General features: G+C 49.3%; 1 protein-coding gene across 1 annotated transcript in view; it reads left to right on the plus strand.

The window, feature by feature from the left end:
* RBM19 (RNA binding motif protein 19) overlaps positions 1-27,489 on the plus strand; it is a 141,106-nt gene that overhangs the window by 37,077 nt on the left and 76,540 nt on the right. The window contains exons 18-21 of the mRNA XM_012469014.2: positions 2,522-2,582; positions 6,497-6,576; positions 8,406-8,461; positions 11,462-11,578. Of these exons, the coding sequence (XP_012324437.2) occupies positions 2,522-2,582; positions 6,497-6,576; positions 8,406-8,461; positions 11,462-11,578 (314 nt within the window). The remainder of the gene's footprint in view (positions 1-2,521; positions 2,583-6,496; positions 6,577-8,405; positions 8,462-11,461; positions 11,579-27,489) is intronic.

Consider the following 27,489-nt stretch of genomic DNA (forward strand, 5'->3'; position numbering starts at 1 on the left):
GAAGCATGTTCGTATGCACTTTGGCAACAACCAGCACCACCTACTTGACCCTGTCTCCTGGCTCAACTGAAGACTAGAGCGGTAGCAAGGGCGGCCAGGGGGCCTGAGAGGGGCTACCACATATGCTTTGCAAGCATGCCAGAGTCTCTAGGGAGACTGTGGGATATAAAGGCGATAGTCAGTGTTTGGATTATATATTTAGAAAACCCCCCAAAATTGTTTCGCTGATAGAAACTACCCAAAAGTAAATGTCAGCACAATCTTCTCGGCTCGCCAGGAATAATGGAGAAGCCACATCAGTGAGTGAGGGTCTGGGCCTGACCCGGAATTCCGGGATGGGGTGAGATTTTTGCATTTATGGGAAGAGGGCAAGGCATGAAAGGACAGGGAGCTCCAAATAGAAAGTTGGTAAAAGCCAAATGAGGGCTGCGCTGAGTCAGGGCCGGGGGCTTCTAGAGGGAATTGGACCAGCCATCGGGAAACGGGGCCTCCAGTTCCAAAGGAGTGGGCTCTGCAGGCTCCGCTGCTGTGCTGCGCCTCCCTCAGGAGACCCTTTATTTTTAGAGACTGGGCTTGGCACAGAATAAACACTCAATGGGTTTTTAGTTTTTTGTTTTGTTTTAATGAATAACGGCAGGCTGATAGCCATCACGACCCTTTCTGGGAAGGAAGCTGGCCATAAGCATTGACCTGATTGATTTCTAAAACTCCCTCTCAACCCTAAAATTCTATCATGGGGTCAAGAGAGGAGTCAGTGTCCACTGAGCCCCAGGGGTGGGAACATTGTGGGCCGATGATATGGAGGCCAACATTGTGGTATGGGAGAGAGGCAGAGGGTCAGAACCCCTCTGACACCATCTGGCTCAGCCTCTGTGATGTGACTATCCCCTTGCCTGTTAGAAGAACAGCCCCGCAGCAGAGATACCCTGGCTAGAGCAGCAGCGTTTAGGAGCCAAGATTCACCTTATTAAGCAATTGGAAACTCACAGGTTTGTCTTTGGCTACTTCCTGGTTCCATTTTTGTTTTGCTTTGCTTTTAAACAGCAGCATGTGCTAGTAGCATCCAAAAGGTAGATAGATTTGAACATGTCACGTAGATTGGAACATTAGTTTTCTTTTTCTTTCTGGTGTCATTCTGGTATGGGAACATCACTGTCCAGAATCATTGTTTCCTGGGAGAGGCACTCAGACATCAGCCCAAGAGCAGCCTCTGAATTCAAGAATTCTAGAGGTGCAAGTCACAGCCAAGATGACCTAGTTCAATCTCTTCATGTAGCATGGTTGGAGACTGAGATTCAGAGAAGCCGGTTCACTGTCCTTAGGTCACACAGCCCACTTGAGGCCCTGGGGGAAGAGCCCCTAGCTCCCAGGGCTCCTGTCTCAGCGCCCTGAGTGGAGAGCCATGATTAGCCATCCTCCCGCCTGGGCTTGGATCCCAGCTTTTCTCCTTGCAAATGTGACCCTGAGTGAGTCCTTCAGCCTTTCTGTGCCTCATTTTCTTCATCTGTAACATGGGTATATTAATAGATCCTTCTCATGGCAGTTTTGATGATTTGATTAAGATAAAGGAGATATTCCAAGTAAAAGCATCTGACACTTTAAACACAAGAAGCAGCAAGCAGCTGCTGCTCATGGTGTTTGTTTCCCAAGATCCTCCGCTGCCCCTTGGCTTCCCCAGTGCTCATGTGCTGAACGTTTATTAGGTGCCTGCCTTTCCCTGAGTCCTGTGTGTGTGTGGTGCTGAACACACAGCCAGGAACCAGGTAAACATGGATTTTTTTCCCTGTCTGGGTTTCAAATTCTAGCAAAGGAGACAGAAAAAGTAAAGAGAAAAATAGAATACACTATGACTTAAAAGTTTTGTAAAAATCATTTTGGCATCTGGTGCAGGGGGCAGTGAGAAAGGTCTGGACTGGGGTCGGTAGAGCCCATGCTTTGGAACTTACACCCACTTCCCAATCACATGATCTGCAGTCAGTCCCTCACTGTTCTGTGTCCTACTTCCTTCTAAAACTGGAACAAGAAACAAGCCCAGCTGCTCTTACGGGGAACCCTAAGGGACTGTACAGGCTACTTAAAGCAGGGCATCACTCATCACCTCGAAGTGTTTTTGGGACCCCACGTTGTCCATATGGTAAATTTGGGGGTGTAGTGTTTGACAGCGGCCCTTTCCTGCCTCATGGTTTAGAGCCTGGGTTCTGGGGCCTGAATCCCTGGGTCCTAACCAGCTCTAGCACTTCCCAGCTCTGCGACCCTGCTGCCATCTCTAACCACTCTGAGCTTCACTTTTTTGATCTGAAAAGTGGGGAGCAATGATTCCTACTCCAGGGTTGTTGAATGAATTAGTAGTACATGTGAAGGGCTCAGGACAGGGCCTGGCCACAGTGAGTACCGGCCAGATGTCCCTTCTACTTCATTCTTGCCTTGCATGGGTATGTGGCCTCTGTCCTTCAAGATCTGCCTGCACGGGCCGCAGGACCGGCCTGGAGATGCTGATGATTCTTGTTACTTTCTTTTCCAGGTGTTTTCCAAAGTGGGGACAGTGAAGAGCTGCTCCATCTCCAAGAAGAAGAACAAAGCAGGTATTCCGCATGAAATCTCAGCTGGAAAGAGTGGATTCCCAAAGACGCTCCAGCTTCAGCCAAGGGGTTGGGGGAGTTCTGCCTTGCATATTCTGAAGGTTCTCTGTTTTCTGAACCATGGTCAGTGTCAGGCTCTTTGAAAGTAGCCCCTCTTTCTGTTCCCCAGAGTCTCCTGCTTTCCAGTCGAAGCAGCCCCTCGGGTCAGGTCCTTCTGAACCTAGAGCCTCCAGCACCTCAAACCATCAGGGGTGGTTTCAGAGCGGTGCCATTTGTGGGCAGATAGCGAGGACCTTGGTTGGTATCAGGAGCCTCTGTCTCCTCCCAGCACTTCTGTGTTCTGGAAGTTTCCTAGGAAATAGCAAGAAACAACCAGTCTTGTGATTTCCCTCGTCCCTTCTGAGGGCGATAACCCAGTTCTAGAACTTCTGGAACATTCTACCAAGTCATTAACCTTACCGATTTTCCTGAGTGGTTAACCATGCGTCACCAAGGCCAGTGGGTATATGGGCAGGCAGGGAGCACCCTCATCTCTCCTTTTGGCCCTGAGTGCTGTCCTGAGTCTCCTGGCCTCTGCTGGGCTGTTCTCCAGCCCTGGCTTCCTGCAGGGGATACAACCTTGCTTTCTCATGGCCATACCAGCCCTATCCTGAGTCCCTTTGGTTTGGCAGGATTTGTAGGAATACCACATGTGTCAGCCCAAAACTGTGTCCTGAGCACCTGCTGCATGCAAAGAACTGGGTGGCCAGATGTCTGCTATTGACTTATTCCTCAAACAGTTCCCAGGCCCTGCCAGGCAGTGGGCATGGTGTTATATGAATCTGAGGGAGACACAGCCCTGCCTGCAGCATGTACACAGTCTAGCTGGAAAGACATGCTGGTGGATACAGCACAGTGCAGCAAGGGACTGGGGGGCCGGGACAGGAGTCCAGCACAGGGGACAGCAGCCCGAGGCTGGGAGGGTTGGGGGCAGAGCAGCCAGGCGGTAGGAACAAGGCATGCAGAGGACACTCACACTGCAGTGGTTGAGCCTGGGGAATTTGTTGGGGAAGAGGCAGGAGATACACCTGGAATTTCGGTAGACGAGATCCAAACCATGAAGTGGCTTTTATGCACACACAGAAGAGTTTTGACTTTTCTCCGGAAGTGCTGGGAGCCATGGAGGGTTCTAAGCAGACATATGGAACAGAAGTCAGAGCATCCATTGTATTCGTTTGCCGGGCCGCCATAAGAAAGTTCCACAGACTGGGTGGCTTAAATGACAGAAATGTGTTGTCTCACAGAGTCTAGAAGTCTGAGATCAAGGTGCCAGTAGAGTTGGTTCCTTCTGGGGGCTGTGAGGGAAAATCTGTTCCAGGCCTGTCTCCTGGCCTTATAGATGGCCGCCTCCATGTTCACAGGGCATCCTCCTTGTATATGCCCATCCTGTGATCAAATCCACTCACACCTTTTTTAAAAGGACAGCAGTCATCCCACCCTAATGACTGCATTTTATTTATTTTTATTTTTCAAGACAGAGTCTCACTCTATCACCCAGGCTAGAGTGCAGTGATGTGATCTCGGCTCACTGCAACCTCTGTCTCCCAAGTTCAAATGATTCTCCTGCCTCAGCACCCCCAGTAGCTGGGATTATAGGCATCCGCCACCATGCCTGGATGATTTTTGTATTTGTGGTAGAGTTGGAGTTTCACCGTGTTGGCCAAGCTGGTTTCGAACTCCTGACCTCAAGTGACCTGCCTGCATTGGCCTCCCAAAGTGCTGGGATTGCAAGTGTGAGCTACTGCGCCTGACCTATGACCTCATTTTAACTTGGTTACCTCTGTAAAGAGCCTGTCTCAGATAAGGTCACATCTGAGATCCTGGGGGTCAGGATTTCTACATGTGAGTCTAGGAAGAGACAGTTCACCCTTTAATACCCCTGTTCTCCGGGGACTTCAGATATAGTTTGGAATGCAAGAAAAGGCAGCTAAGTACCAAGTTAATGATGAGAAGGACCGGTTGTGGGGATTTCAGGGAAAAAAAAGGTTGTTGCTGAAGTCCAGGATGGGGATCAGACTAGACAGAGATACTCCCAGGCCGGCAGGTGAAGGTGGCTGTCTCTGCCTCTCACTGCGCCCAGTCAAATACTCTGTGGGACCGGCCTTCTACTCCTGGGGAGCACTCTTCAGCATATTTTAGAAGTGGTTTTCTGATCTTTCCATGTCAGAAGCAGCTCTTAAAGCATACACTCTCATTTTCAAGGGCCTGTATTTGAGAGCTTGGGGAAAATCTAGACAAAGTATATCAGTCAGCTTGCAGCAGGAAACAGTACTCTGAGCTGGGGTTGGAGCAGAGATGTCTGTAAGGAAGGAGCTGAGGTGTGGCTGGACTGAGGGAGCCCACAGGGATATCCAGGGAGTGGGTTCTACAGGAAGAATGCCTTTCCCCCTGCTGAGCCTAGAGGGACATTAGAGGAAAGCGTGTGACCAGAGCTTAGCTGAGAGTTGGAGCCACAAGATAACCTGCAGGAGCAGTGGCCATGGATTGGACATGGCCACTGCAAAGCCACCCAAAGCAAGGAGGCAGGTGGGGACGTGTGGAAGGATCCAGTACTCCAGCCTCTCCCTCCTCCACCCTGATACCTGCCCACCCCCAATCCCAGATCATAGCCTCCTGCTGGCTCATCCCAACAGGAAGCCAGGAAGCTGGGGAGCCCAGGTAGAGCTGTCTATAGGGGTCAGCTTCCCACAGAGGACAGTGGCAGAGATGGATCTGCATAGTGTCAGTAACTCAGAGATGAACTTGACCTTCTCACGATTGCCTTTTACACAGTCACTGGGCTTTTAAAATCCCATAGGTGCACAGACACACCAGCCCACCACCTACAGCCTCTAGCCTTCAAAAGAGATCTTTCGAGCAGAATCTGCTTGAAGAACAAACATTTAAAGTCACCATGGGGTGGCACTGGCTGTCAGTTCTGTCTGAGCCATGTATGGGCAATTAGTGGAATTCCTTAGTGCACTTGGCTCCGATTTTATAACACCTGCTGTCAATCGAAAGGCAGGAGCATGGGTCTCACAAACAGCACAGTACAGGTAAAGATAGGAACTGCAAAGTGAGACAGAGGGAGACAGCCTCAAGCCTCATCTGGACCCATCAGAGTGAAGTCAATCTTCTTTGAATTCAACTCTGAAAAAACAATAAAGAGTAAACCTAACAAATATGTGTGAGATGCTGCGATGGGGGTGAAGGGTAGGAGATAGCAAATCTTATGTCAAGAGGGCAGGATGTTACTAGGGATCGTATGTTTTTTAGTGCCCTATAAAAACACTCCTCCCTCCCCAGTTATGCTTAGCGAGGAAGCAGAAGTTTCTGATGAAGTCGTTGCAGTATTCTTGCTATCTGAACTCGTGCTACTTGCAACCTAGAAGTAAGGAACCAGAGAAGTTTGAATAATGCGATTGCCCACATGATCCAGATTTTATATCTGAAACCCAGGAACTGAATGTAACTGGCTGGTGAGAGATACTTGTGAAGAGCAAGCCTTTGGTGCATTTGACTCTGCACGTCTTCATTTCAGGCCTTCTGTGCGGCGGCAGAGGACTGCCCAGGTAGAGGCTCTGCCACTTGCCTTCACGATGGTCATGTCTCTTAGTTCAGTCTTCCTCCCAAAGCATAATTCTATTATGAAGTTAATTATGCCAGTTGTCTGTTAATTAATAGTCAGATGGGCCTCAGGTGGCAGCCATATAACCTTGTTGGCTGATTCGTCAAGATGGCTAGTAATAAACAGCAAGCCAGGAGCTGAAATTTCGGGGGAATGAAGAGGGGTATGAAAAGAAGAGAGAAAATATGGCGCAGGTCAGCCTTTGCACTTGGCCTTGTGCTTCCACTTCCCCCACCCACTGGTGTGATTTCCACCTCTCTCTCTCTCTCAGGAGCACTGCTTTCCATGGGGTTTGGATTTGTGGAATACAGGAAGCCGGAGCAAGCCCAGAAAGCTCTCAAGCAGCTCCAGGTAAAGTGAGGATTCTCATCTGAGGGCCACGGAAGTGCTTGGCAGGTAGTGAGAGGTCCCGCCAGCCCTCTGAAATTGAGTGGGAATGTGTGTGAAGTCTACACTTGACTGGGCTCGTTGCTTTTGCCAGGTGTCTAGGGGCAAATGAAGAACCTTTCCCAACACTCCATGGTCACCATATTCATTCACTGCATCCATAGCACTGTTATCAAGGGCCTGATGTGTGCCAGGCATGGTGCTGGGCCTGGGAGAGGTTGTTCACATGGATCCCTCTTTCTGCTGGGGTAGACAGGCCATGGGCTTCTGAATAAACATGCAGGACCAGGTCATGAAGACAAAGCTGTGAGTTGTGGGTGGAGGTGGGGTATGTAGGTTGTGTGGTCACCTCTAAGGAGGTGACAGTTGAGCCCACGCCTGCTGGGCCAGAAGTCAGCTGCACCATGATTTAGGAGGGAAGTAGTTGGGGAGGAGGGAACACTGTGCAGAGCGGCTATAAGGCGGGAATGAACTTAGTACGTTTGAAAAGCAAAGAGGCCACTGTGGCGGGGTGGCGTGGGTGGCAGTTCAGGGTGCAGGATGAGGAGAGAGGTTTGCAGGGCAGGCTCCTCTAGGCTATTTTAATGCTCAGCCTAAAGGCAGTGGGAGACCATTAGAGGGCTGTGGGCACACTGGCTTCTGCGCCAGCCTCTCCAGCTGCTGGCATGGAGAGGCGACGATGAGTGGGGCAGGTAGGAGAACCTTGAGTTATCCAGGCTTGGCCAGGGTGGGAGAAGGTGGGGAGAACAAGGCTGAATCAAAAGCTGTTTGGACAGAGACTCAACATCCCATTCAGACAGAAAAGGGAGACATGCCTTCCTGCTAGATCCTAAGTACAAGGACAGATCAGGACCCTCTAGCGGGAGGGGAGCTGGGGCCGTGGAGAGCAAAGCAGCCTGGGATTTGCACCATCCCAAAGGGCAAATTTTGGACCACCTGTAAGTTCTAATCTTGGAGCTCTGTGACCTCGCATGGGCTGCTTTATGGGATGTACTTTCTGAGAGCTGCATGGTTGTGCCTAGGATGGCCTTCAGCTAATGTGAAGGAGATTCAGTAGGTGTTTGCAGCTTGAGAAGGTGTCCTCTGCTCCCTTCATAATGCCCCACATCCTAGGCCCTTCCTGATCAGGGGCTGTACCTTCATTTAACTTAAAATCAGCTCTGCAAATTCAGTGGTCCATATTTCTCTTTCATGTGATGTAAGATGCTATGAAATTTCACTTTGCACTTGTACTGTATTATGTTCTGGATATCGTTGTATGAGTGCATATGTGAATATTGCCTCCAAGAATTGTTCCTACAAAGCTATGCGTGCTATATTTTATGGGAGATTTAAGGGATTTTCAAGGGTAATTTTGCTAATACACCAGTTTCGCCTTGAGGGACCAGTGTTAGAGCCTAGCTTTAGATACAACTCTGCTATGATTTAGAATACTTTTCAGGAGCATACAAACTAAACCCAACTCTTTCTGCAAGCCAGACCTAAGGGCCTTACTTTGCCTGAACATGCTTTTAAACAATGGAAAATTCCGTGTCCCTTGAGTGGCATCAAGGTCAAGGCCTACCCGTGGCTTAAGGGAGCATCCAAGGGCTGAGTGACCACCAGCTGCTGCCTGGGCTCGGTGTGAGCCATTTCGGGGAAAAGCCATCCTCTGTACTCGAGGCCAGCTAGCCCCGCTCTCTGGGGAACAGTCAGTCTCCCATATGCGATCCAGGGCTCTGCTCTGGTGAAGGGCAAGGATTTGGGTGAGTATTTCTCAGGACAGAGACGAGCCGTGTTGTCTTCTCTCGTAGGGACACATCATGGATGGCCACAAGCTGGAAGTGAGGATCTCTGAACGAGCCACTAAGTGAGTCTTCAGTGTCCTCGGTTTCCTTCCCTACAAGCTGGTGCTTGCTGTTCTCGGTGCCGGCCACCCTGGAGGCTGTCTCACAACCCTTCCCTGTCCTTTCCACCTACCCCTTTACCATTTAGGACTCTGCCTAATTAAGACGCCTAATTAAGTTGGCATTTGCCAACTCCAACCCCAGTTTTCCCGATGAACTACAATCATGTTAGTCCTTTGGGTGAATGTTTAATGCACTTTTTTTTTCTTTTTTGAAATGGATTCTCTCTCTACTGCCCAGGCTAGAGTGCAGTGGCGTGATCTCAGCTCAGTGCAACCTCCACCTCCCGGGTTCAAGCAGTTCTCCTTCCTCATCCTCCCAAGTAGCTGGGACTACAGGCACATGCCACCACACCAGCTACTTTTTGTATTTTTTAGTAGAGACAGGGTTTCACTGTGTTAGCCAGGATGGTCTTGATCTCCTGACCTCATGATCGGCTCATCTCAGCCTCCCAAAGTGCTGGGATTACAGGCATCAGCCATCACACCCGGCCGCACTTTTTTTTTTTTTTTAAATAAGAAAAGGAACAAGTGCAGGAGAAACAGGCAAAGAGCTTGAGGTTGCTAGTGCTGTGGGCAAACCAGAAGCAGCTTTACTGGACGTGCTTTCTTAGGGCTGAATGACAGTGCCTAATCCGGCCTCCAGCTAATGTGAAAGAGATTCAGTAGGTGTTAGAGATGGAGGCAGACCAATTTGCCCAATGACCAGTATGCTGAAGTAGGGGGATTGTTTGGAGATTTAGTTTTGCCCCTCCATTTCCACCTGCTCGTACATCTAAATGAGCTATTACACCCGAGGTGCTTGCAAGTGTCCGGTACATAACAGGTGCCCAGCGTAAGCCGTTATTGTCATTATCATCTACTTGCCTCGGGTGATAAAATGACTGCCTCTAACAGTCCTAGAGCTGGTTTCGGATATTTATTCGGCTGTTTTCAACAAGTTGGTCATTTGTTGTGGTCATCCAGCAAATTAGCTGCCAGCGAATTGACCTTTCTTTTTCCTTCTCTCCTTTGTTAATGCTTCTTGCAAATCCAGCTTGGGCCAGCTCTGGTGTTTTTTACCCATTGTGGTCTGTGCTATGTTAAGCATCGTTGGTACAGGGGCCCTCAGCAGTCTGGTGGGGGTTCCTGAGCTGCCAGTATAACAGAAGGAGCCCACACCTTTGAGCCCCACACCTGTAGATTCTAATCCAGGAGCTCTGTGACCTTGAGTGGGTGACTTTGCCTCTGAAGTGAAACGTGCTAACTAGAGGTTGTGTGTTAAGCACCCAGCACCTTCAGTGCCCATGAGCACTGAGCCAGCCATCTCTTTCCAGTACTCTCTCCAGAGATCCAGCCTGAATTCAGCCTTGCAGGGTCTCACTTCCTAGCCAGTGTTCATGGAAACATTGTTTTACACAAGAAAGAATTACAGCAAACCCACTGCCTACCACATACTCCTCCTAGGCACTGGGGATGGCTTTTCATTGGGAGTTGATGCCCTAGGGCAGTGCTGTTTCACAGAAGCTTCTGCATCAGTGGAAATGTTCTACATCTCTTCTGTCCAAGATGGTAGCCGATTGCCACATGTGGCCATTTAGCCCTTGAGATGTGGCAAGCACAACTGTTTTAGCTCTCTGTTGCTGCATCACAAAGTATCCCAGAACTTAACAACTGAAAACAAAACATCCTCTCACAGTTTCATGGGTCAGGAATTCAGGAGCAGCTTAGCTGGGAATTCTGGCTCAGGGTCTCACATGAAATTACAGTCAGGATATCGGCCAGGGCTGCAGTCATCTGAAGGCTCAGTTGGGGCAGGTGGATCTGTCATTAAGATTGACACACTCACATAGCTGCTGGCAGTAGACCTCAGTTCCTCACCTCAGGAATCTCTTTCTGGGACTGCTGGAGTGTCCTCATGGCATGGCAGCTGTCTCTCCAGAGTGAGTGATCCAAGAATGGGGAAGGACAACGCCACAATGTCTTCTGTGACCTAGTCTTAGAATTCACACACCATCCCTCTGCTGTATCCTGCCAGTCACCCATACCTGCCCCAATACAGCGTGGGAGGGGATTACAGGGGACATGAACACCAAGAGCCAGGGATCACTGGGCACCATCTTGGAGGCTGATACCCCAGCAACTGACAAAGTGAATTTGTAATTTTGCTGCTTCTATTTTTTTGAGATTGAGTCTCACCCTGTCACCCAGGCAGGCTGGAGTACAATGGCATGATCTTGGCTCACTGCAACCTCCACGTCCTGGGTTCAAGTGCTTCTCATGCCTCAGCCTCCCGAGTAGCTGGGATTACAGGTGCCTGTCACCATGCCTGGCTAATTGTTGTATTTTTAGTAGAAACAGGGTTTCACTGTGTTGGCCATGCTGATCTTGAACTCCTAACCTCAGGTGATCCGCCTGCCTAGGACTCCCAAAGTGCTGGAATTACAGGTTTGAGCCACCGCACCCAGCCTAGTTTTGCTTCATTTAATTTAGATTTAACCCACCACATGTGGCTGATGGCTACCATATGAGCACAGCCCCAGAACAACAAGACACCTGATCCATCTCCATGGTTAGGCCCCCACATGCTCTTCCTTGGGTTTTTGACAAAGTGTCACAAACAAGACCTTTGGAAACCAACCAGGGTCTTTGCATCTGGAGAGAAAGGCACAATAGAGATTGGGTTTGGTGAGAAACCAGCCCCACCCTTAGGGGGCTCCTTAAGTCCCTGGTGGCCCCAGAGTCTCTCAAATGAAGGGCAGCAGCCACCTAAGCATGGATGTGTTCCCTGACGTCTGCAGCTGTTTTGCGTCCTATCACCAGTGGGAGATGGCCTTCCTGTCCTTTCATGTTGGCCCTGCCAACCCCACGCACACTCCTTGAATCCATCACCTGAATATTCTGATGGAGGCACAGTGGAGCCAGTGTGGAGCAGGAGCTGCTGAAGCCCCAAATAACTGGAACCCTTTCCCCTCCACCCTCCAGGCCAGCCGTGACATCAGCTCGGAAGAAACAAGTTCCCAGAAAGCAGACCACCTCCAAGATCCTGGTGCGGAACATCCCCTTCCAGGCCCACAGCCGGGAGATCCGAGAGCTCTTCAGGTGAGAAGCACTTGTTCAGGCCAGGGGACTGGCGTGTGGGCAGGGAGCCTGCCCGAGTCTCGGAAAGTGACCTTTGGGTCCTGGATGGTTCCGCTGCAGCCCCACGCAGTGATCTTTCAAAGGTCATCTTTTGGCTGCCTTTGATTTATCTCCCTTAATCTCAGATGTGGCTCCCCAGAGCATTGTACAGGAAAAAAGTCAAAACAGCCAAGCTTCCTCCTCTCTGGGGCAGACAGAGAAAGGGCAGGCAGACTTCCTTGTCCCCATCCACAAGGTGCAAGAGGGGCAGGGACCCCAGTGGCTAAAACCCAGCCCTACCCAGGATCTGCTTGAAATTCCCTCCATCCAGGCCACCTTTTTGGTTTAAGATGCTAGTTTTCCACCTTAGCCACACATTCCAGCCACCTGGCGACTGCTAAAACACACCTTTGTTCAGGCCGCACCCCCAGAGAGTTGGATTCCATTTTTCAACAGTGGGGTCCAGACATCGGTGTTTTGCTAAAAGCTCCCCAGGGCATCCTAACGTCCATCAAGCCAGGGTTGGGGACCACTGGCCTAAATGGCTCTATGGAAATGAAGATGATTACCTGTACACATAAAGCAGCCCCCCAGCACCTTCTTGCACAGGGGTGGAAAACACAGCTGCCTTGGCAGCAGGCTAGGTGGGCACTGAGCAGCGGGAGGGCCTCTCTCTGCTCATCCAGCTGGGATGCCACACAGGACTCGGGCTTCATAAGACCAATTCCCATGTTTTGAAAGAGAAACTAGCCATGTGAATTCTTAATTCTTAACGGGAATTCATCAGCAACTAATTCACTTTTTAAAAACGACAGTCTGGCCTGCCCCAGGGCCCCTAGTTGGTGAACCCTACACTGGCATGTTACAGTATTTGGCTTTTCAGATTAGGCAGGCATCACCCAGCACCAAGCCCCCAATGAAAGAAGGGTCCTTATATCAGGGCATGAAAAGGAAATGCTTGAAGCCAAGGTCCTCCCCAGCCATGGTCGGGGTAGTAGAGAGACCATCTAGCCCTCAGAATATAATGGCAGATGACGTCAGCATCACCCAAACACATTGTTGAGGCTCGGGTGGATCCAGGACACCTTGGGGGACCTGCAGCACCGTGGCCTGCGCGTGGGTGAATATCTAGGATTCTACATACCAGGTCTCGTTCCTTCGTTCTATGCTTGCATGAGGATCCAAGAGTGAAGCCTCTGTTAGAGTTGCCAGTTAGCATCTTGCAAGGTAAACTGTGGATACAAAATAAGTCTTGTGTTTTGGAGACGAGAAAGAATTATCTTTGTATGACATCTACCCTCTTTGCTGTCACTCTGTAGTGTAAAGAATAAGAAACCATTTGGGGAACTTCAAAAATCCTGGTCCTCTTTTCCCCTCTGTTTGCTGTAAATCATATACTGGTATGCAGTTCATGAACAGACGTGGTGTGTGGTGAGCTGGGAGCTGAGGCAGAGAACCTTCCTGCCTATATCTGGGAAGCAGGATCTTGGCTCTGATCCCTGGGTACCCTACACAGCAGGAACAGCCCGGAGAGATGGGGTCATGACCTGGGGGGAGGTTTCCCATTTCTCCAAACCTCGGTTGATCAGTGGAGGCATACATCAGGTCGTCGCTCCAGGAGGGCACATATCCGTAGCCTCTCAGTGTGTCTGCTTGTTTTAACATACTCTGCTTTTTAAAAGGAGTCCAATTTAAGAACTGCCAGATTAAAACGGGCTTGCTAAGGAGAGCGCATGTTGATGGGGAAATAATATCCCGCCGAAATGACAGTTTCACTTGGTTCTGCAGTATATTTAGGATGACACTTATCCTGGGAAACAAAAGACCACAAGGAAAGAGAGAGCACTTCGTTTGATCTCACGTATTATATTTATTTTTAGAAGACAGGGAATTAGTGTCCACTGAACATAATTACATGTGGTGACTCTTCTCCCTGTCATTGTTGTGAGGAGAGTTTTCTTAAACCCCTGGAAACATAAGCTCTGCGTGGAGGGTCCTACCTGCTTTTGTTGTGTACTCCGGCTGGGGACGTGAGGCAGTTCCTCATCGCAGACAGCAGGGGTCACTGTGAGCCTTCTCAGGGACTTCTCAGAGCTTGTCCAGGGAAGCCCCAGACAGGATTTCAGACAAAGCCACTGGCTGGTAAAGGTCATTAGCCAGGGGGAGGTTTCAGGGTTTTGGGGAACTAGTGTGGTCCATTTGGCCAGGCAGGCTCTGTGGGTTTGTCCTACCAGGTGTAATAAAAATCACAATTCCCTTTTATGACACGCTTGCTGTGTGCTGAGCTCTGAGGTCGAACGCCTTCCTGTGCAGAGTCACCTCTGTTAAGCCGCACAGCAGCCCAAAAGGGATGGATGCTGTCATCCCTTTTGCACCCAGACAGAAACTGGAGATGGAAACTGGGGAAAGGAAGTGTCATGCCTGGGATCACACGGCTGAACTGGGATTTGGATCTAAGTCAGTCTAACCCAGAGCCCCAGCTCAGAGCCACTCCTCTCTGCCGCCTGTTCTTCTGGGTCTAAAAGGAGCTATCTTCTTCCAGATCATTCCAGCGGGACCATGTCCCACAGCGAGCCTGTCATATGTACCATGCAATGTGCTGGGCACAGGGCATGTAGCCATTTCAGGAGAGAACCAGGTTTCTCTCTGTGGAGAACCAGAGAGGAAACTGATAGTGACGGCCAGTGGGACAAATGTGCAGGTGAGAGTGCAGGGCTCCAGAGAGCATTCTCCAGGCAGGGCCTAAAGCCACCCGCCTGCTGGAGGGGAGGGGTGGCCTCCTAGCCTGAGGCAGCAGCGCCGGGGCCCTTCCCGGAGGCTACCAGCCTTCCCCCCGGGCCTCTGTGCACCTCACTCTAGCCCTTAACTAACCAGGCCTGGGTTAAGCAGACAGGCATCAGGAGGCACTGCATTTCCGTGTTTCTGTGGGATCGCTGTCTGGGGCGATTCGAGCATTACGCTTTTGAAAACTCAGAGGCGCAACGGTGGATTTTCGGAGGGAGATTCTCATCCTCTCTGTGACTCTCCTTTGGGACCTCAGTTTCCCCGGCATAAGCTAGCGATAGTAACACTAGTGATTCCATATGCCGCCCTTCGTGATGATGCCGTGGTAATATGTGAGTGCTGATTTATCTCTCATGTCCCTGGCCCCTTGGGCTGCAGTGCCCCATGTTTCTAGGGGCCCATTCATCACCATGGCCCTGTAGAGAAGTTTCATGTCTGTGTCTCAGTGAAGAAATCAGCTCTGGAGCCCAAATTCCATCCACTGGGTCATCAGATGCCTCAGGCCGCCACCCCACTCAGCAGCCTCAAGGACTGTAAAGATGAAGTGAGACTGGGGAGATGAGGCACCTAATACAGCCCCTGGCAGGGTAGCAGGTAGTTAATAAGTGTTCACTGTGGTGTTCAACAGCACCAAACCAGTGGGTCAGGATTTGAACCCAGGGTTTGAATCTGACTTTATAGACAGAACCCAGGTCTTCAGTAGCAGTGCTGAAGCCTTGAAGGTCTTGGGCAGTGTTTTCCTGGTTTTTTTCTTTGCCTTTACTCCTTCTCAGCCTTCCTGTAAAGAAAGGCTGTAATCCTGTCATCCTCTCTATCCCATTCATCTGGGTTCTGGGGCAGAGAGTCGGGAAGGACCCTGAGGGACAGGCTGAGCCAGTCCCCATCTACCCCCCAAAAGGAAATGTGGAAGACACACAAATGAGCGCCCCAGACTGTGCAAGTATGCGTATGCATGCGAACTTCTCACCCCAGCACTCGAGCAAGGACAGAAATGGCCGGCGCTCAGCTCACCCGGCAGGTGCCCAGAGTCTTAGGTCAGTATGGGTCTGAAAGAAGGAAGGAAGGAGGTGGAGGCTGGGCTTCCCCGCCTACCCTGTCTGGGTTTGCAGTAGGTGTGTTGCATACGTGTGTTTTGCCGTGTTGTTTATTTTCATCTTTCCCCATCTCCACAGGGGAGAGCCCAGGGCAGAGAGGCAGTTTCAGGCCTGGATCGGGCCTACCTCTCTACATGCAAATGAAGCTTGTACTTGGGGCTCTCCTGCTGATACACAGTACACGTGTGCAGAACTCAAGCGTTTGGTGGAGAGGGTCTTGTTTCCGCCCCCATTTCAAAAGCTGGAAGTGGTGTTAAAAACAGAATTGGCTAATACGGGCACTCAGGAGGCATGGGACACGGGGCGAACCATGTCCACGCAGTCTTTGTATCAGTTTGTCTACACAGCAGCCCAACATGGTAGGCCTGTTGTTCAACCTGCCTTCTAGATGAGGAGACTGAGGTACAGACAGTAAGGGTGCTATTCCCAGGAGGACCCTCAGCTCGCCTGTTTCTGTCGTAGTCCATGGGGCAGCCTGGTCTGAGCCACTGGGTTCTGGCAGGCAGTGTCCTCTGTCTTCCAGGAAGGAGGTTCTGCAAACAGGGCCGGCTTCACCCTCAGTTAGAGGCACTGCTGTCACCATCTTGAAATTCTTAGTAATGTCTGAACAAGGGGTCCTAGATTTTTATTTTGCACCAGGCCCTGCAAATTATGTAGCCAGTTTTGCCTGCGAACCAGTGGAAGGATCGGGAAGTTTAGAGCCAGGGTGTGGTGTGGCCATTGGCCAGGTTAGTTTCCTCATCTGCAGGATGGGAATGAAGAGTGCGTCTGCCTCCCCTGCCTCCCTGCCCAGGTGGTGAAAGGCCCAGGGAGAGGATGGGTGGACAGGCTGACCAGAGGAGGGAGGCGTTTACGGGAGCATGTCTGTCACTGTCATGATCGTCACTAAGGCCTTCTGTGGATTACTGCTAAGGAACGTGTTTCAGACCTGCCTCTCTGAGGACAGCGTGGGAATGTCCAGGCAGCTCTGCAGTCCAGGCCAGGTCAAGTCATGGTGAAGAGTCAGTTCTGGCGATAAATCTGTGGGCTCAGTGCACTTCTCCCTTCCTATCCTATGTCACTTTAGCTCTCAGGGCCTCAGTTTTCCTCATCTGTAAAATGGTGATGAAAAGAACCTGCCTTACAGCTGGCTGATCAAAGATGAGTCAGATATGTGAGACACCTAGCATAGTGCCAGGCTGATGAAAAGCTCCCAGCCAGCATAGCTGTTATTACCGGGTTTCCTTCCAGGGACCTGCCACATCAGGAACACCGTTTGGTGTTAGGTTTATGAACACGGAGTCAAGAGGGTCTGGAGGTGAGAAGGAAAGCTTGGGTGGCTGACACTTATGTCCCCACACAGTACTGCAGAGTCCCCCAGCTCACTTTCCACCTGTAAGTTTCCGCTGTCTTCTCCATGGGAGACTGGCGTCCACAGGTTCACAGTCAAGACCAGATTTCTTTCTTCCTTCACCGCTCCCTCCCTTCCTTTTTACCGACAGGTGTTTCACGTTGCCTTCCAGCCATTTGAGTCAGGTGGACATCTGTGAGAGAGTAACCTTGGGTGGGGTTTCAGCTTTTCCCTCGAGTGTGGACCCTGAGAGAAAACTGCCCACATGGCCGTCACCAAGGTAGCATGTGCTAAAAGTCTGTTTCTGCACTTTGGGAGGCCAAAGCAGGAGGATCCTTTGAGGCTCGGAATTCGAGACCAGCCTGGACAACATAGCAAGACCCCATATCTACCAAAAATACCAAAATTAGCTGAGCTGTGTGGCGCTCTTGTAGTCCCAGCCACTCCGAGGCTGAGGCAGGAAAATTGAGGCTGGTAGTCTGAGTTTGCAGTGAGGTATAATCGTGCCACTGCACTCCAGCCTGTGCAACAGAGTGAGACCCTGTCTAAAAAACTAAAATGAGGCCTTCAGCACACTCCTCCACTGGCTAACTCCCGACCCCTCACCAGGGGCACCTCAGCTGCCTCAGTTCCCCTTGGAGCTGCTCAGTGTACTGACCCCCAACCGCCGAATATAAGCTGGGACACTCTGACAGGCTCACTGCCATGTCTACAGGTGCCTGCTACATACCTGGTGCTGTGATGATGTTTGTGGAGTGCATACCCACTGTGTGAAGCCCTTCTCAATACAATCCTAGTAAAAATGCGAGGTAAAGCACAGAGAGGTTCAGTAGTCTGCCCAAGGTCACACAGCTCTGCAGCAGCACAACCAGCTCTCCCTCCAGAGCTTCACTCATCCCCCTGGAACTGCCCCCAGGGTCAGGGAGGTCTGGTGATAGCAGCACTTGGGTTGCAGATGGAAAGCTACTTTTCTCCTTTTATCTCAGCATCTTTTCTTTTTTTTTTATTTTTGCTATTTTCTTCCTCGAGGTGTGAACCACCTGTTAGGGTGTGAATGGGCGAGAGTTCACAACAGGTGTCTGAAGGGCATCTGTTAATTACAGGGCTTCTGTCTCCTGTCCCCACCCCCATCCCTGCACCTGTTGTGCCTGCTTTGTGGGCAGTGTCTGTCCGTCCCTGGCCTCCTGGCCTTCTCATTTCCTCTTGCAGTGGCCATGACAGTGGCGGGAGGGCCGAGAACAGCTTGCTGGTCCACGTTTCCCGCACACCTCCTTGTCTCCCCGTGCGGGCGTGGCCCACGTTCCCCGCACACCTCCTTGTCTGCCCCGTGCAGGCATGGACCACGTTCCCCGCACACCTCCTTGTCTCCCCGTGCAGGCATGGGATCACTGCCTGATGGACTCCCGGTTGCCAGAAGCACTTTTCCAAAAGCTTTGAGCCCTTCATCTGCCGGGGCGGAGACTCAGAGCAGGATGGGGAAGGATTGCCCATTCTCCAGGATTTCCCAGAAGAAGCTCTACAAAAATCAGGCTCAGGCAGCTCCTGAGAGCCAGCCAGGCAGGATGGGTTGAGTGGAGTGTGTGGGGCAGGAGAAAACCCTAAAGCCAAGTTCTCAAAGGCATGGGTGAGGAAGATGGGGCTGTCCCCAGGTGTCTCTCCTCTGCACAGGTCATCTCTTCCCAAATCCACCTCCACAGAGAGGCCCTAGGTCAGGGGGCATCACAGCCGTTGGCCACCTCCAGCTACGCTCACTCATTATTGCCTGGTGCTGTGGGGTTACTGCAGCAGTGAAGAGCTTGCAACCTCGTCCATATGACCTCATCCTACCTTGATTACATCTGCAAATGTGCTATTTCCAAATATTGACTCTCTGGCCCTTGCTGGGAAAAGTTTGCCAACCTGGGGGCTCGGTTAAACACAAGGCCTAAGTGGGGATGTGGCATGTCTTCACAGAGCACTGGGAACCTGAAATCAGAGATCGGGGTTTGTGGTTCTCTAGTTTCAGTTACACAAATAAAGTGTTTTTCTTTCTCCCCCTTATAAAACATACAGGGGTTACAAATAAAGCTAAGTCCTGTTGACCCCCTTGGAGGACTGGCTGTGAGGACCGGGTCATTTCCCCACTCTGCCCTGTTTTCTTACCAGTGTATTCTCACTTTTCCTGCTTTGCTGAGGTTTGAAAGCACGGAACAGATGCGTGCTTTCATTCATTCAGTGTACACCAGGCGCTTCTGTCTCCTCTGCACTGAGGGAGACGCAGATTTATTCCCCTGCTGTTTCTCTGGCGTCGGTGGAACCTCTCTCTGTACCAGGTGCGTTGCTCGGCACTGGGAAGGTGGCTGTGAAGATGGCAGAGTTCCTGCCCTCATGACTCTTGTGTTCTAGTGGTGGTTGGGGGTGGGGAGAGTAAACAAATGAACAAATAAATCCTGTGACATGGTGGCATGAGCGCTCTGAAGACGGCTAAAGCAAGAGCTAGGAGGGATGAGAATGAGACCGGTACAGGTGTCTGTGGCTGCCATGACAACGTGCCACAGACAGGGGCCTTAAAACAGCAGACAGGTATTCTCAGTTCCAGAAGCCACAAGTCCCAATTCAAGGTGTGGGCGGGGCTATGCTGCCTCTGAAGGCTGCAGGGGGGATCCTTCCTCACCTCCTCCCACTCCTGGGGGCTGCTGCCAATCCTGCTATTGCTTGACATGGGGCTGTGTCAGTCCCGTCTCTGCCTCTGTCATCTCTGGTGTTCTTCTTTCTGTGCCTTCTGCTGACAAGGACACCAGGACCCACGCTAATCCATATGACCCCATCTGACCTTAATCACATCTCCAAAGGTCCTATTTCCAAAGAAGGTCACATTACAGGTTTCAAGTGGACATCATTTGGGAGACACTCTTCACCCAGTGCAGGGAATCTTAGATTAGGCAGTCAGTTAAGGCTTCTCCAAGCAGGGGACATTGGCATGGAGACCTGGAGGTGTGAAGGAGTGAGCATGTGCAGAGTGGAGGCAGTAAATACTGAGCCCTTACGAGGCAAGACCAGCCTTGCCCGTGTGATTGCAGCTAGCCTGTATGCAGAAAAGTGCACAGGTCCTAAGTAGACAGTGTGGCAAGTGGTCACAAATTCAGCACAACTGTGTAACCAGCACCCGGCTCAAGAGGCAGGACATTTCCCACCGGCCCCTGCCCAGCGCCCTCTTCCAGTCACTACCTGCCCCCACCAAGAGCACTGTCTTAACTTCTAAAAACATGTATTCGTGTTGCCTGTTTTTGTACTTTCTGTAAATGGAACTGGAACATATATTCTCTGGCTTCTTTGCTCATCATTCTGTTTCTGAGATTCGCACGTGTTATCACGTTGCAGTTGTAATCCGTTCGTTCCTGTGACCACCATGTAGAATTCCATTGTGTGAATATGTTGCGTTATACTTACTCATCTTACCATTGAGCATTTGGGTAGTTGGCAGAGTTCGGGCTATTTCAAATACTGCTCCTCTGAGCATTTTTTTTGGCGACCACATGCATGGGTCTCTGTTGGGTGTCTGTGTAGGTATGGAATTGCAGGGGGACAGGGTGTGCATATTTTAGCTTTAGTAGACGTTTATTTCCAGGCAAGTTTCCAAAGTGGTTGTATGAGTTTGTGCTTCCTTCCACGGTCAGTTTATGGTGTTCTGGTGACCCTCGTCCTCGTCCACCCTTGGTGTTGTCCTTCCCTTAGCCGTCCTGGTAGGTGCATAGTGGCTGCAGTGGTATTACCGCGTATTGTTCTAATTTGTGCTTCCCTGATAGTTCAGGAAATCAAATGTTTTTTTGTATGTTTATGAGCCATTTGGATATCTATCATCTCTTGTTGGATGTCTGTTCAAGTCTTTTGCCCATTTTTTAAAACTGGGTTGTCTGACTTTTAAATTTATTTTTCTTTTCAATTTTCTAATTAATTTTTATTTAACTTTCTGTATTCTGGACTGTGTGATTGCAGTGTCCCTCATTCTGTGGATTGCCTTCATCCTTTCAGTGCTGTCCTTTGATGAACAGAGGCTCTTCATTTAGATACTGTCACTGCTGTTTTTCTCCTTCCTGTTTAGAACTTTTTATGTCTGTTAGAAGATCCTTGCCTCCTCTGAGCTCATGAAGGTGGCCACCTATATTCTCTAAAAGGAAAGGCTTCTCTTTGACCCTTCACATCAAGGGATGCAATCCATCTGGCATTGATTTTTGTATATGGCGTGAGGTAGAGACCAAGGAGCATTTTTTTTCCATGTGGATATTCAGTTGGCCCAATATCATTTATTGCAAAGACCATTCTTTCCCCTCCCTCTGCAGCATTGATTTTGTCATAAATCAGGTGACTGTGTGTGAGGGTCTGCTTCTGACTCTAATCTGCTCCCAGGTCTATTTGTCTGCCCCCGTGCCAATACCACCCTGTGTTAATTACTAAGGCTTTGTAATAGACTTGATATCCAGTGGCTTTGTTCTTTCTCATGATTGCCTGGCTGGGGTTGGCCGCTAGTGCTTCTTGACTTACATTTGTAACAGATATTGTAAGGAGAAAAGTCTCTCAGGGGGATGAGCAAATGGGAGGAGACCCAAGAGGGGGTTTTTGCCTCACCTGGGCCAGAGCTGACTGTGGCTTGGACTAGGCGTTGGCGGTGGAAGTGGCCAGGTCAGTTTGGGAATATGTTTGCTGGTGGCTTTGATGAGGGCTATGGCAGAGAGAGGGATCACAGATGATGCCTATATTTAGGTCCTAAGCAGTTAGTTGGGTGATTGGCCACCTTTGGGGATGGGAACGTCTGAGAGAGGTGCCATCTTGGTGGAATGTGCGCCCCTTGCAGCCCCACTCCGCACACACACACCCTCTCCTCACCCATCATACAGCACAAATAACCACTGGCCACAGTTGTATTGCCAAGGCTGTGTGTGCCCCAGCTTATCTGGCTGTGTGTCTGTGTGTGTTTGGGGGCTCCTGTGAGCATTCCTGTCGGGATCCATGCATGTCAGCTACAGCGCCAGCATTTGCAGTATTGATGGTCCTCACTGCTGCGTTCTCTGCCTACATGAGCGAGGCACCGTTCACGTTACCTCCCGATGTCTGCATAGCACCTTACCCAAGGGCCCTGCCGGGGCCTGAAGTGCTTTTGTGCTCAGGATTTCATTCGTTCCTCCCCCAAGAAGCCTAGGGAACTAAAGCGCACCAGTTAGATGGCTTCCCAGCTCTAACCCTGCACAAGTGGCAGCGTCGTATTCGCACTCGCAGATGCTCTTCCTGTGCTGTCTTTCCTATTATGAATTCAGGGGAAAGAGTTTTTTTTAACTCTTTCATGTGCCCACTCAGCCCGTATCTGTTGAGCCCTTACAACATGTCTATCTTTAGCAAGCATCACCCCTGAGGTTTTGCCATCCGCAATGCTTATCCAGGGCAGTCCACAAATACCACATGCTCATTTGCAGTACAGCACTCTGCCAGTTTCAAAGAGCCCCCTCCTGCCCTCAGGATAACCACAGTCCAAGGAAATGATGGCCCACCTGGAAGATATGAGCACAGGTGCCAGGTAGTGACTACAAAATGCCAAGGAATCAGTTCCACTAAGGGAATGGCCCAAAGACAGAATGTAGGTGTCCTTGCCTGATACCTTCTTATTTCAAGAAAAAGATCTTGAGTTCTTACTGGACTCCAGGGTTCACATTAACCAGCTGTGGGACGTAGCTCAACAGAATCCCATGGTCCAGATCCCACAGGTCTTAACTCCTCTATGGCATGACCACATCTTAAATCCATCTTTTAGTAGGTAAAGTAAGTAAGTATATCCTCTTGTTTTAGCAGGGAGACAGGAACTACCCAAATTATATCAAGATAGAAGATCTAGGGTTGGCCAGCCTACAGAAGGAATGCCCAAGAGAAGTATTCAGGGCTCTGACTTGCAGCAAACATCACTGAAAATCAGATTTCTGCTCAGGGCAAAATTAAACGAATATATATGAAACTGTCAGGATGGCTAAAATAAAAAATAGTGGTGACACAAAATGCTGAGAATGATGCAGAGAAACTGGATTGTGTGGACAGTCAAGTAGAATGTGCTCTTTCCCCATGACCCAATGATTGCACTCTTGGGCATCAATACCAGAGAAATGAAAACTCACATTCACAGATTCACATGTCCATCAACTGATGAGTTGATAACAAAATGGGGTGTATTCATACAATGGAATGTTATTTGGCCATAAATAGGAATGAACTACGGATAACATGGATGAACCTTGAAAACATACTGCTGAGTGAAAGAAGCCAGACGCAAAAGGCCATATATCCTATGATTGCGTTTATGTGAAAGGTCCGGAATACAGTCTTTATCTGTGGGTTCCACATCCACATGTCCCACCCACAAATTCCACCACCCACAGATCAAAAATATGCAGATGGGACTTGGGCATCCCTGGATTTTGGTACCCATGAGGGTCCTGGAACCGATCCCTTGTGGATTCCAAGGGATGACTGTAGGCACATCCGTAGAGACTGAAGGTTGATTCACAGTTGCTTAGGGAAGGGGAAGGTAGGTTAGAGGCACTGGATAAAGGGTATAGGACTTCTATTTGAGGTAATGAAAATGTTCTAGAATTGACTGTGGCAAGGGCTGCACAGCTCTGTACAGATAGCAAAAACCATTGAGTTGTGCACCTCAAATAGGTGAATTGTATGAGATGTGAATTATATCTCAATAAACTGCTACCCCCTCCAAAAAAAGAAATCTGTACATGTTCATAATACTTTTATTCATAAATATCCAAAACATGGAAACAACCCTTGTCTTTCAGTAGGAAAATGACTGAACAAACTGGTATGTTCAAGGCATGGGATGCTACTCAGGAGTGAAAAGGGACAGACTTTGATTCACGGAACAATGCGGCCAAATCTCCAGAGATTTTTACTGAATAGAAAAAGCTAATCCCGAAAAGATGACATACTGTGTGATTCCACTTATATAACATCTTTTTTTTTTTTTTTGAGACAGGGTCTCATTCTGTTGCCCAGGCTAGAGTGCAATAGTATAATCATTGCTCACTGCAGCCTCAAACTCCTGGGCTCAAGGGATCCTCCTGCCCCAGCCTCCTGAGGTAGCTGAGATTACAGGCTACTACACCCGTCTAATTTTTCAATTTTTTTGTAGAGATAGGGGTATTACCCAGGCTGGTCTTGAATTCCTGAGCTCAAGCAATCCTCCACTGTCTGCCTCCCAAAGCGCTGGTATTACAGGTGTGAGCCATGATGCCCAGCTATATAATGTTCTTGAAATGACAAAATTCAAGAGATGAGTGGGAGGCGGGAGGGAGGCAGGTGGCTGTGTCTATCAGAAGGTAACTCACGGGGTCCTTTTGATAGAACCATTCTGTGTTTTCACTGAGGCGAACACTCGTAACTACTCATCAGATTTCATGGAACTCAGTACATACATGCAGATGACCGCATGTAAAACTAGTGAAATCTGAAGAAGGTGAGTTGTTTTATTAATGTTGATTTTCTGATGACAGCGTTGTACTTAGTTTTGCCAGATGTCACCACTGAGAGAAACTGGGTAAGGGATCAGAATAAGATCTCTCTCATTCTGTCTTACAGCTATATACAGATGTATAATGATCTCAAAATTAAAAGGTTTTTTAAAAATGAATATCCCAAACCATAAAGCATTAGAAAAAGGCCATTTCCTGCAGTAATGAGTTGCCCATCATCCGGAGTAAGCAAGTGATGCCAAGGGCAACTGTCTGTTAAGGATACTTAAGAAGGAATTCCTGGGGCCAGGCATGGTAGCTGAGGCCTGTAATCTCAGCACTTTGGGAGGCTGAGGTGGGCAGATCACCTGAGGTCAGGAGTTCAAGACCAGCCTATTCAACATGGTGAAACCCCGTCTCTGCCAAAAATACAAAAAAAATAGCTGGGTGTGGTGGCCAGCGCCTGTAGTCCCAGCTACTTGGGAGGCTGAGGCAGAAGCACTAGAAGCTAGGAGGTGGAGGTTGCAATAAGCCGAGATCACACCACTGCACTCCATCCTGGGCGACAGAGAAAGATTCCATCATAAATAAAGAATTCCTGATGGAGTGAGAGGCCAGGCTTACTCTCTATGTGAAACTTACTCTTGTATGGGGTCAAAGAAGGTACAATCCTCTAGGCTTTGGGGTCAGCTGTGGGTGTTGGTTCCTTCATTAGAAGGAACCTAACATTCAGCTGCCACAGAGTCAATAGACATGGGGGAAAGGTAGGGGAAGAGAAATTATCCCAGCTTTTATACTCCATAGAGACAATGTATACACTTTATTACTTAGGCTAACTGTACCTAAGGAGTCAAAAGGCTGACCTAGTAGGTACATTTTATTTGAGTCTGTATTTAGTAGGTTCATACATGAACTGTGTATTATAACAAATGTAGAAAATATTAAGCTTTAGTTTGCAGTGTGAGGAAACAGTTTGGGGATCTTTCCAGACCTTTTCAGAAAGCAAAGAAACTAGTGCAGAACTTGCTTAGGCTCCTGTCTATCTGTGTCTCTCCAGATTCTCCATATTTCAGGATGGGCACAAAGCCCTGTTTCTGAGAACATGCCCTTCCCCATTTAAGAGCTCTGGGAATGCAGCCCCAAGGACTTTGGGAGGGATATGTACTGAGTGATACCCTCTTCATTGGAGAAGCTGGCTTTGCCCACCCTTCTCCTTTTTAATCGTCCTACAAATATGTCCACCAGGGGATGATCAGAGGCTGTAAAAGTTACTGCTGCTCAAGCCAGGAGAAGTGCCAGTTGCTCAGAGGACATACTCGGGTTAGCTGAGTTCTTGTCTTCATGCTGTCCTTCTTCCCCTTTCATCAGGAGCTGGCTGTCAGCTTGGAGAGGAGCCCATGCGATTTTCCAAGTGAAAAAAAAAACACCAGCCAGGGAGTCAGGAGACCTGAATTCTGGCCTGGGCCCTGCTGCATGACCTCCTGTGATAACATGACCTCTTGGGGTCTCATTTGTTGAATGATTCCATGAAGGGTATAGGCCTGCCATTTCCAAGCCAACACAAACCCATTGGTCATGGCTGCCTGGAACCCTGTGAGGGAGGATTGAAACTGTTTGGGCTCCACGGAAAATGGCATCAAAATTGATTAGTGATGTCTGCCACAGACGTGGGGGCAGCGTCTTCGATAAGTCAACAGCTGCACGTACTTGCCTAAGAATATGCCATTTATCTGCCATGAGACCATTTCCATCTGCCAGACTAACTGGTCAAGCAGTCCCAAGCCACGGCCATGTGGAAGCCTCCTTAGTTTGCCTCCTTTAAAAAAATAAATAAATAATTAACCCTGAGCACTGAGAAGGGTTTTTTTGCTGTTGTTTTCATCCTTCCTTTGAGATTTTGCAGACTCGGTCTTCTGCAGCTGGCAATTTCCCTCACTGCACGCCTAGACTGGTTCCAGAGTGGGCGACAAAAGCTCAGACAGTGAAACGGGGTGCCCCAGGGAGAGCGTGCATGTCCCCGAGGCAAGGGTGGCATTGTGCGCCCTCATTCCTCCCCTCCTGTCCCCAGCAGCCACAGCAGCTCACTCTAACCTTGCTTTCACACCTCCCCTGTCTGCATTCAGAGCCTTTTCAGCTGCAAGGTCTCTGTGCTTTGTCTAGGCTTGCTCAGAGGGCCGCCATCGGCTCATTGTTGGAGCTGATAATTGTGCACCGTGTCTCCCAGCATTCTGGGTGCTGAAAGGCAGCAGGGAGCCCCAGACAGCTTGGGGTACTTCTCGTTAGGAACAGCTTCTCTCCCCTCACGTGTCACAGAGCTTTCCATGGAAATGGGAGGTCTCAAATACTGCTTTTTAGTTAAGAAATAACTTGTCGGTTTAGCAAATATTTACTAAGCATCTCTAATGAGGCAGGGACTGCACCAGGTGCTAGGTTACAGAAACGACCATGAACTCCAGAACGGGAAGGAACTGTCTTGGTTTAGCGGGAGGTGGATACAAGGCTCACCCCATTAAAACCCTCAGGGTAGAGGCCGGGTTGTGCATGCTGTTTTGTCTTGCCTTAGTAACTTGGTCTGATGAGTTCTCTGGGACTCAGTGTCTGTCTCTGTAAAATGGCAGGAGTAACAGCTGTGTCTGGTGTGCTGTAAAATACAAGGTCAGTGAGGTTGGTAAAGCACTTGGTATCACTCCCAGCTTAAGGTTGCTGTCATCTCTATTGCAGCTCCTGCCTTGCACTTCTGTAATATACTAGGGCTGTATAAGGAGCCTTGGGATGAGGCTGTGACTCCCAGCCCTGCTATTAACTAGCTGTGTGATCTTAGGAAAATCACCTAACCTTTCTGATCCTCCCCAAGGAAACTGAAGTAAGGGAACTCCCAGCGATGTAATGGTCCCTGAGTTTCATTTCTATAGGAACACTGCATGGAATCTTAGGCCATCACAGTGTTTCTCAAACTTGAGCAATGTATAGAGAGCCCTTTTAGATTAAAACAAAAATCTCACGGTCCTTCCCCATCGTGATAATGTAAATATTTTTATTATTATGTTATTTAACTAGGTACAAATACAAAACTCAGAATAAACTGACAACTCATGCTTATGGTTCTTTTAGGACTATAAAACCATAACACAATTTCACGTTAAATACAAACAAAATTTAAAATCAATAAAATTCAAATTAACAACATTATTTTAGCATGATGGA

This window comes from Aotus nancymaae, unplaced genomic scaffold, assembly GCF_030222135.1.
Source record: "Aotus nancymaae isolate 86718 unplaced genomic scaffold, 86718_ANA_hifiasm-v0.15.2.pri h1tg000021l, whole genome shotgun sequence".
Taxonomy (NCBI): Eukaryota; Metazoa; Chordata; class Mammalia; order Primates; family Aotidae; genus Aotus; species Aotus nancymaae.